A 10888-nucleotide genomic window follows, 5' to 3' on the forward strand; every position below is an offset into this window, starting at 1 on the left:
GTTACCAGAGGTTCTGGTGCTGATGTCAGTCACTTTCTCGCTCCATTTGAGGGATGCAGATAATAAGGTAGTCAAAGCAGCATTTTGAGGCTACAGGTTCTTCTTGACAACCTATGACCACTTTAGGGAGCATGAAACATCTCAAGGGCTCCAATGTAGGCGCCGTCATTCCAGCGATGGTAGTCGCTTCCGCTATACAGTCGATGGTAGCCGCGCTCAGAAGTTCTCCTCTCACTGCTCCGAAATGTGGCCTGGTGAGGGAAGCAGGCCCTCTCTCAGTATCTCCACCGCTGCAGGCAGGCAAGACTACAGATCCTCCAGACATGCGGCACTCCAACACGTTCACCCGCCAATACACAACTAATGTCACAGAACAAACCTGGGTCTGCATCCTCTCCAGATTATCGAGGAGAATGGAGATGTCCAGGCTGGAGAAAGTCCCTGGAAGTAAATCACAGGCAACTCCAGGACTCAAAGGCCGTAATTCTCCATGTTTTAGAACATGTCCTAGTCTGGCATGTTCTAATTGGATGGACACACCTGAAGCAGGTAATCAGTCATGAGAAGGGCTTGAATATCTGGATATCATGCACACATGATGGCATGTTGTTCCTACATTTATTCAGGACCTTGAGGCAGCTTGTGATGATATTGCCATCTTTCTGCGATCCTTTATGCGACACAGCGCGGGGTAATTGGACAAAGATCAAACAAAAGCAAAAGTCGGGTTTCTCCTAGGGCGCCATGCAGCCTGTTTGGAACCTGCAGAGAACCAACAAACAGCAGAAAGCCACACTGTGGGAAAGACTCCACACTCCTGACTGATGTTCACGTCCACTTTATTCCTCACAGGAAAGATTGAGACAGAACACTGGAAACTGAAAAAAACAGAGAAACACTTCTGATCTCTGAAACAGGAATCACAAGACAAACACAAAACTGATATTTGCCAACATGACTGAACAAAATATGAACTGCAATTATTTTATATTTAAAACAATACTGGAACAATACTGAGTGTTAGAATTCGAGAGGTGTAGAAATAACTAGTGTTGTCATGGTAATACACACATTGTCTCAGCGTTAACTGCAGCCACAATGGTTAACTTAACATCTTTAAACAATATAATAAAATACAAAAATCTACTAATAAAAATTAACCAACAAAAACTGGACATGATGAAAATGTCTTTAAAAATGTAATCTTACATCGTTCATAATTCAAGTCTTAATTCAAAACTTCACATTTCTGTAAATCTAAAAGACTGACTCATGATGTGTACAATCATTACACAATCCTTTATTTTGAGCTATGTGATCATTGTGGCTTATTGACAAAAAATACAGCAGCTCTACCACAACAGTTCTGGTCCACTTTTCAATATACGTACAACCAATGGGGGCCACCAAAGAGGTTGGTTTGGTTTAATGGGTCCATTTTACAATAGAAACTTTTTAAAACACCAGACCAGACCTTACCGTTCAGTGAAAACGAGGCTTCAGAGTAAACTGTATCCAAATATGTAGAGTTTTTCCTGGCTAAAAATAAGGTGTTGGTGGTGTCTCATCACAGCCTCAGATTCGTATACCTTAACTTTTGCATCCCCAAGCAAATGTATTACAAATTGACTATTTTAGCAGGTATTTTTGCATAAATAAAGGACAAATTAGTATTATTTCAAGTTTATTTCTTTATTTTCTTCTAAGTGGTTTTTAATAAATAACACCTCATGGAAACTAACAGATCTATGGACATTTACTGAACATGGGATTGTACAACAAACATTTACTCATTACTACTCAGATACTCATTTGTACAGAGAACAGTCTGTAGCAGAGCATTTGACTCATCAATGTTTCATCTTATAAAACCTTTTCAGAAACTCTTGGTAGTCAAAAACCTCTTGGTTAGGACCATCAATTGCAACATTACAACAGAAATCCAGTTTAGTCTAACTACACTCCACCTGTCAGGTCTTTCCTGACAGGTGGAGTGTAGTTAGACTAAACTGGATTCCTGACAGCTTTCGTGGAGCTTTCGTTTTTTGGGGGGAAAAAAGTACCTTATTTTACGATTTTCCATACCTGTAAAACTAATACATTTGACTGACACAACTCGAGTTTGAATACGTTTCTGGTTACATTTACATGTCTGGAGACCAAATCTACAAAAATGGAGTGCTATTTTTCCTTTCCATCCCCACCCTCAATGTACAAAATTAAATCTGAAATGAAAAATTTAAAGTTAAACTTTCGTTATTTTTTGTATTAATTGTAGTATTGAAACTAACATTTAAATATTTAAAATAATTATTTTTATCAGTGGTACATGTGCAGGTTAGGCGCTGCCATGCCAGCTCTTCCAAGCAACTTCTGATCCTTTTGGCTTGCCGTACTGCCTCCCCTGATGGCGCGGTTCTGTAACCCAAACTCTGAGACAAGCACAGATGCTTTATTCAGCTCTTCAATCAAATTACAATTACTAGACTACAGAAAACCTTCATTACTTCATTACACACATTTAGGTGCAGTGAAATTATCAGAGACTAATAAGCCAAATGTGTGTAAACAGTTGTCTCTGACGTTGTATTTTTGCTAAATAAAACACAAAAGATATAAATAAAAAAATAATAAGAACAATAATAGAAGAGTGCTGATGGATTCGCTGTAATCCAGAATTTGAGATCAGTCAAAGTAGGTTTAAGAGACTATAAACATGGACGAATTCATACAGGCATTTGGCAACTGGACTTACTGGAATATTCCAATTTGTTGAAAACAAAAGCAAATATTTAATTGATTGTTGTACTAAAGAACTTGATAAATACAGAGAATGCACCTCCTTTCTGATTTTCTTCTAATTTTAGCTTGTACATCTTCATCTTCACTTGTAATCTTCCTCTTGAACGATCTTCCCTGCGCTTTACTTATACAATCCTATCTAAAAAAAAAATCTTTGGATCAGAAAAGTCATATGGAAAAAGTATTAAACTGCACTATTTTAATGACCAAAATATCAAAATTTAAGACTTATGTAATGCTTTTTAAGGTCTTATTACCAAATTTTCAAATTCAACCTTTTTAAGACCCTGCAGGGAACCCTGTTATTCACATTTTAAATTCTAATTCTAAAACTTAGATTTTTTATTACCTGGTAAATAAAATCACAATATTTCAACCTTCTTATTCAAACCACTAATGTTTTTCAGTACGAGTCCTGTGCTGTGAGTATTCCTTCTTTTTTTTTAAGTTGCAGGATTTTTACTTCATTCGTTATTACAATTTTTGTCTAGAAAAAGGCTTCTCTCCTGTATGAGTTTTTATGTGTATATTTAGATTAGATATTTGACGGAAACTTTTATCACATTCATTACATGAAAAAGGCTTCTCTCCTGTATGAGTTCTCATGTGTGTTTTAAGATTAGATATTTGACGAAAACTTTTATTACATTCCTTACAAGAAAAAGGCTTCTCTCCTGTATGAGTCCTCATGTGTCTTTTGAGAACAGATATTTGACTAAAACGTTTATCACATTCTTTACACGGAAAAGGTTTCTCTCCTGTATGAGTTCTCATGTGTGTTTTGAGGTGATATATTCTACTAAAGCTTCTATCACATTCCTTACATGAAAAGGGCTTTTCTCCTGTATGAGTTCTCATGTGAATTATGACCTGAGAGTTTTTACCAAAACTTTTACCACATTCCTCACAGACATAAGGTCTTTCATCAGACTCGGTTCTCATGTGGAGAGACGTACTGTGTGCAATTCTTGTCCCTTTACCAGACTTTACAGAGGATAGACTATTTTCTTTCGGGGGTTGTTTGCATTTCTTACTCAAAGTTGCCTTCTTGAAATGTTTTCCAACATCAGAGTCACACTGACTTCCTGACATGTGAGAGTTGTCCACATTTTGGACATGACTTCTGTCTCTTCTCTCTCTCTGATCTCTGTTCTGTGTTTCTGTCTCTTCTTCTGTAGTTGATGTTGATTCTTCATATTGGCTTAATTCTTCATCCTCACTATCAGTTCCATTAAAGCTCTGCTGATTGTTTAGATCTGCTTCACTGTTCTCACTCTCCTCAGAAGTAGGAATCTCCATCAAGGTTTCAGTCTCCTGCTTCAGATCAAGTTGCTCTTCGTCCTGATTGATGCAGAGTTCTTCTTGCTCTTCTTTTATCTGTGGAGGTTCAGGTTCCTCTAGTTCCTCTTTAATCTGTACTGGTTCTTGTTCTTCCTGCTCCATTTTAATCTGTAGAAGTTCTGGTTCTTCCAGTTCCTCTTTAGTCTGTGTAGTTTCTGGATCATTCTGTTCCACTCTGAAGTTCCTCTGCTGGTTGCGGAGATCTTCCTCTTCTATCCCCCAATCCTGGGGGAGGACTGCAGAGACACAAACACAAGTTTTGGATTGTTTAGGCCTTAATGACATAAGAAATATGCAATATCAGTGTTTGAAACTGTGATGATGCTATGACATGTGATATATGGACAAATATCAAAAAAAAAAAAATGTAAAAAATTGTTTTCGGCATGTTTGGTACAGTACCTGTGTTTGGAGAACGTCGCCTGCCCTGGAACCAAAGTATTTCCAAATAACCCACGTTAGGGGTGTAACAGATCACAAAACTCACCTCAGATCATGTAAAGGTTTTAGCGTCATGGTTGGGATAATTTTTCTATTCTGTAAATAAAAAGGGTTAAGAAAAGGTACCACCCCCATCAGACTCATCTCTGATGGCGACAAGTCCACCTACAGGTGGGAGGTTGACCATCTGGTGACCTGATGCAACCAGAACCACCTGGAGCTTAATGCTCTAACAGTGGAGATGGTAGTGGATTACCGGAAGAACTCAGCTCCACCTGCCCCCATCACCCTCTGTGACTCCACTATTGCCACTGTGGAGTCCTACCGCTTCCTGGGAACGATCATCTCCCAAGACCTCAAGTGGGAGCCGAACATCAGCCTCCTCATCAAGAAAGCTCAGCAGAGGAAGTTCTTCCTGAGGCAGCTGCAGAAATACAGTCTGCCAAAGACAGTGATGCTGCAGTTCTACACAGCCATCATTGAGTCCATCCTCACTTCCTCCATCACCGTCTGAAACGCTGCTGCCTCTGCCAAGGACAAGAGCAGGTTGCAGCGGGTCATTCTGTCATCAGAAAAGATGATTGGCTGCAATCTCCCATCTCTTCAGGACCTTTACAACTCTAGGACCCTGAGGTGTGCAGGAAAGATTGTGGCTGACCCCTCCCACCCTGGACATGAACTCTTCCCTCCCCTCTAGCAGGAGGCTGCAGTCCATTAAGACATAACCTCACACCACAAGCACAGTTTTTTCCATCTGCTGTTACCCTTATCAATAAAACCCAGAACCTCCCGACACTCCTCCACGGCCTTCTCTGACTCTATTGTAGCTTTTTGTCATTCTGTTTTTAATGTCATTCTGTTTTTTTTTTTTACTGCAAAAACTATTTGTGCATATATATTTAGGTTGGCTTTAGCCCCTGGTAGGGTCTCCCATGGCAGACAGGTCCTGGATAAGGAGCCACACAAAGAGCGTGTCAGAACCCCTTCATAAGCAACAATACCAGAGATCCAGTTACTTTGCCCAGATTGGCGTCACCAGGGCCACACCCTGGAGCCAGACCTGGGTTTGGGGCTCGGAGGCGAGCGCCTGGTGGTTGGGGCTCCTCCCACGGGCCACGGTCGGGTCCGATAGTCAAACCTCTGATCCAAGAACAACAGTGCGGTTTCCATCCCGTTCGTGGAACAGTGGACCAGCTCTACACCCTCTACGAACCCTCCGGCACCCTGGAGAGGGTGCTGGAGGGTTCGTGGGAGTTCACTCATCCACTCTTTGAAGAAGGCGTTTGACCGCGTTCCCTGTGGTGTCCTGTGGAGGGTGCTCTGGGAGTATGGGGTCCAGGGAGCCTTACTACTGAGGGCTGACCGGTCTCTGTATGACCAGAGCAGGAGCTTGGTTCGCATGGCCGGCAGTAAGTCAGACCTGTTCCCGGTGCATGTTGGACTTCGACAGGGCTGCCTTTTATCACCGGTTCTGTTCATAGTCTTTATGGACAGAATTTCTAGGAGCAGCCAGGGGCCGGAGGGGGTCTGGTTTGGGGACCACAGGATTTCCTCTCTGCTCTTTGCAGATGATGTTGTTCTGTTGGCTCCATCGAACCAGGACCTCCAGCATGCATTGGAGCGGTTTGCAGCCGAGTGTGAAGCGGCCGGGATGAGGGTCAGCACAGCTAAGTCTGAGGCCATGGTTCTGGACCGGAGAAAGGTAGTTTGTCCTCTCTCAGTGGGTGGAGTGCGCCTGCCTCAGGTGGAGGAGTTTAAATATCTTGGGGTCTTGTTCACGAGTGAGAGAAGATCAGAGCGTGAGATCGGCAGGCGGATTAGAGTGGCATCCGCCGTTTTACGGTTACTGCTCCTGCCCACTATGGTGAAAAGAGAGCTCTCGATTTACTGGTCAATCTTCGTTCCAGTACTCACCTATGGTCATGAGTTCTGAGTCATGACTGAAAGAACGAGATCCAGACTACAAGCAGCCGTAATAAGTTTTTCTTGGAGGGTAGCTGGGTGCTCCCTTAGAGATAAGCTCAGAAGTTCGGTCACCAGGAGAGAACTCAGAGTAGAGCCGCTTCTCCTCCACAATGAGAGGAGCCAGTTGAGGTGGCTCGGGCATCTGATCCGGATGCCTCCTGGACGCCTCCCTGGTGAGGTGTTCTGGGCATGTCCCACTGGGCGGAGGCCCCGGGGAAGACCCAGGAGACGCTAGAGAGACTAAGTCTCTCGGCTGGCCTGGGAACGCCTCGGGGTCCCCCCAGAAGAGCTGGAGGAAGCGACCAGGGAGAGGAAAGTCTGGGCATCTTTGCTTAGACTGCTGCCCCCGCGACCTGGTCCGGATGAGAGGAAGAAGATGGATGGATGGATGTATATTTATATTGTTATATTTCTTTTTTATTTCTCTTTACTAAATTGTGTTTTGATTTATTTGATGTAGGCACGATCATCACCAAGACAAATTCCTCGTATGTGTAAAATCGTACTTGGCAATAAAGCTGCTTCCGATTCTGACTCTACAAAGACCCTCTGTACCCCTAAGAGGAGAGCTGTCAGTCAGTTACCCGTAGCCTGAATCAGATGAGAAATACAAATCTTTTGTTGAATCTTTTAAAGAAAATTAAATGACATAAAATCAATTCACAAATAGTATGAACACGACTTTATTGCCATCTAACTGTAAACTCCTAACATGCAGAGAAAACAAGGACAGATTTAGTAGAAAGGGGGGAGATTGACAGAAAATCCTCTCCTTCTTAAATCTGCCTCCAGGTGATTGGTTTTTATATCAAATCTTAACAAAAAGAGCCTAAAAACATTTTAATATTTGGAATATCTGCCATGATATCACTGACAGTAAAAATGCAGCTGTCTTATGAGAGAGGGGAGGGGGGCTAGCTAAACACTGGCTCTGTGATGTTACAGAGACGACTAATAAGATTAATACAATTCAGATTCAGGTCTGGTATTATATTTATAAAATACAGCCTTTATAAATGTCCTATGAATTAATGCTTTCCTGTTTATCCCGTGCGCCTTAAAGTTTGTTCTGTGAAAACATTTTCCATCTTTAAACCGATCCGTATTTGCATATGTGAGACACATGGAGCAGCTCGTTAGCGTTGGTGCAGAACCAGCTCATTAGCAGTAGTATGTAGTATTCTAGCTTGCTAGCGTCGGTGTGTAACAACATCTGTCTTCAAATCAAAACTTATTAAACGTTCTGTTGCTTCTGTAGACCAGCAGCTTTATCCTCCTGTTCTGTCTGGATCTGTTTCAAAATGGCTGCATGTCCTGCTGCTGCATCAGCCAAAGCTAACCGCTACACAGAGACGATTAGCAGAAGGAGACGGCGGGTGTGGTGAGGCTTCTCGCGGCACGCATGTTTTCTTTCTTTTGCTGAACAAGCTTTTTCTCCATCTCTACCTCGTGGAATACGCTCCTCTGCTAGCTGCAGCTTTCATGTCAGCGCTTTGCAAGAGACGATGGGCCGACTTTCCACCAAACAATGGAAGCCCAAGGGAGCAGACAGCTGGGGAAAATAATTTCCATTTTCCTAAATGTAAATCGTCTGAAACATAAAGTTTGCATTATTTGATAATATCGATACAGCCCTACGTGAAACTGTCCATAATGAAACACTGCAGCTCAATACAGTCGTGGTGCGTTCAGTTGCTCCATAGACATTCCCATACTGGCCACTTTGTTGCTCAACATTGTCACAAAACTCTGTTACCTGGCCAGACAGAACAGCTGGAAGCAGGCTCCCAAGCTTAGGCGTTGGCCCGCCTTTTTTGATGACGTCCAGGTTTTCCGGAAAAGCCCATCTTAAGAATGGCTTACGCAACAAATCAACAACTAAATCAACTTCTCCACTTTCTGTTATTGTTAACTTCAAAACAGCGAATGATTCAAACAAAAATCAAGAACAGCTACAACCTGAAGAACAGAAGAAGTTAGCTTTTAGTAGCGCAAGCTTTGACCATCCAATCAGAGGCGAATACATCATCATCCGCCCTCATGAAGCTACAGAGACTAACTCAAATTCTGATTGGTTGGGCGTTAACCCAAATATGGCTATGTTTAACTACTGTGGTAATAAGACAAAAAATGTGATGTCTTAATAACGTAAAAAAAAGAATCAGAGTCTTTAAAAAAATAAACTAATAAATGGTTATTTTTTCTTTCTTTCTTTTTTCAAATAAATGGTTCTCAGCTATTCATGAACACTCATCATCAAATTCATGCTAAAACAAAGTCATCATTCATTTTTAAGAATTTTAAATGAGGACAGGAATCACATTTGGTTAAAAATGTTTAATAGCTCTAAAGATGTTAAAGCTAAAGTCACTAAATTTTTTTCACATAATTACCACTTATCAGACCCTTCAGGAAAGTTGTGGCAGATTTTTGTGATTGTTGCGGCCTAAAACGCCTGATGTCGCAGTGGCTTTTGTGAAAAGTTGCAACAAAAGTTGTGATGTTTTTTTTTTACTATATATTTATTTTAAAAGCAGCTAAACATGTTAATTATGAAATAAAATTCACATTCTCATGTTCCAACTCTTTTATAGTGACAAATGCACACGGAAAATACTTCATCATCACCTTATATAATGTTGTTATGGTGTCATTTAACTTGAATAGAAACGTGAAACACAAAACTAACTCCTCTCTGCTCACAATGACACAAATATTTGTGTTTTGATGTAAACATACTTTAGAATAAAAGGATTTTCAGAGAAAAATTATAACCTTAAAAACAGAATAATCAGATTGATCCTCAGATCTCCAGGTTCTCCTCAGAATCTTCTTCTTTATCCATTTCAAAAACATCACTGGTGAGTCAATAGTTGGTAGAGGAAGACAAAGACTTAGAGGAGCTGATCTGTTTCTTTTATCTGATCTGTTTTAGAGGTTCTCTCAGGTGTTTATAAGTTTCTTGTGGAGGAGGTTCTACATGGAATTATTCCTGCAGACTCTAAATTATTCCTTTGTATTATCAATATCTAGTCCAGGAGTCTGCAAGGTTTAATGCTAAAAGATCCATATGATCCAGTTTCCTGTGGACTAAAATCCAACGAGAGCCGCAAAGTCCCCCCTCATTTATTAATAAAATATACCTTTAAAAAATCTCTACACTTAAATTTTTCTTTATAAAATTAACTTATTTTACTTTTGAAAGTGGCTCATTCAAGTTCCTTTCAAAATAAAATGGATCTTGTGTTTGATCAGATTCTTCAGCTGCAGCAGATTTACTTGAACTAAACATGTAATAATGTCTTTTCTATCATTGTACTTTAGTGTTTCTTCATCTTTTTTCTCCTTTGACTATTGAATACAAACACAACTTTAATGTAGAATACAAATATTTTTAAATCTAAATGTAATAAGATGATGTCATTCTGATGATAATCCGCTGAACATTTTACCATCATTTTGCTCAGTTTTGTTTAAATCTAAACATAAATAACAAAATGTAAATAATTAAAGTAAATGGACCAATGCTACAAAACCATCATTTATTCAAATAGTTTTTTTCTTCAAACCCAAAGGGCCTCGATGGAAGTGGAGGAGCCGCATGTGGCTCCAGAGTCTCGGGTTCAGACCTGATCTAGTCTCATGATCCATTCATGTCCTGCTGCAGTTGTGCACAGCACAAGACCGCTCCGCACCAGCACGCGCCTAGTGCACCCCCCCCCCCCGCCGCGTGCACACATAGCGCACTTCTCTACCCGCCACGTGCACGCCCGCAGTATTGCACATCGCACTCCCACCTTGCCGCGCCTGTGCACAGCAGATCCCCACCCTTCCGCGTGCGCGTTTGTGCATGTGGCGGGGCGGGGGAAGACAGAAAAAAGTAGAAAAAGACAAGAGAGAGATGATAAAGAGAGCTCGCCTCCCTTTAAGAAGTCAGATGAGAAAAATCATGAAGCTGCTGTGAAAATGAAAACGTGTCGCGGGATTTGCTTGATATTGCGTTTATGGTTGCGATCGCAACATCGCGAAATCCTGGAGGGTCTGACTTATACAAGAAAATACTTATTTTTTTCCTAGTTTATATTTGCTGTATTTTTACTTGTTTATTAAAGCTACTTCACAGAAGTGTTCTATTTAAGTTTTTAATGCTAAAAGAAGGTTATTGAAATAGGGTGGAGATGGGTGGACAACCCTGGGAATCGAACCCTGGGCTGCTGCGTTGCCAGCCCTTCACCTAGCCCACTGAGCCACCTAGCGATAGCGGTGATATTTCCAGGTCCACAATTCTGTCTTCAGACTCAGATTGTGGAAACATTTGTTCTGAAAGTGACGCTGATTC

The 10888-nt window shown here is 41.2% G+C and overlaps 1 protein-coding gene across 1 annotated transcript in view; it reads right to left on the reverse strand.

Annotated features, from left to right (window-relative positions):
- Positions 1-822: 822 nt before the first annotated feature.
- Positions 823-10888, reverse strand: part of LOC112140377 (zinc finger protein 37-like) — a 14457-nt gene continuing 4391 nt past the window's right edge. The window contains exon 2 of the mRNA XM_024263318.2: positions 823-4379. Coding sequence (XP_024119086.1) covers positions 3277-4379 — 1103 coding nt within the window. The 3' untranslated portion in view covers positions 823-3276. The remainder of the gene's footprint in view (positions 4380-10888) is intronic.

The sequence above is a fragment of the Oryzias melastigma genome, unplaced genomic scaffold (assembly GCF_002922805.2).
Source record: "Oryzias melastigma strain HK-1 unplaced genomic scaffold, ASM292280v2 sc00308, whole genome shotgun sequence".
In the NCBI taxonomy this organism is placed as follows: Eukaryota; Metazoa; Chordata; class Actinopteri; order Beloniformes; family Adrianichthyidae; genus Oryzias; species Oryzias melastigma.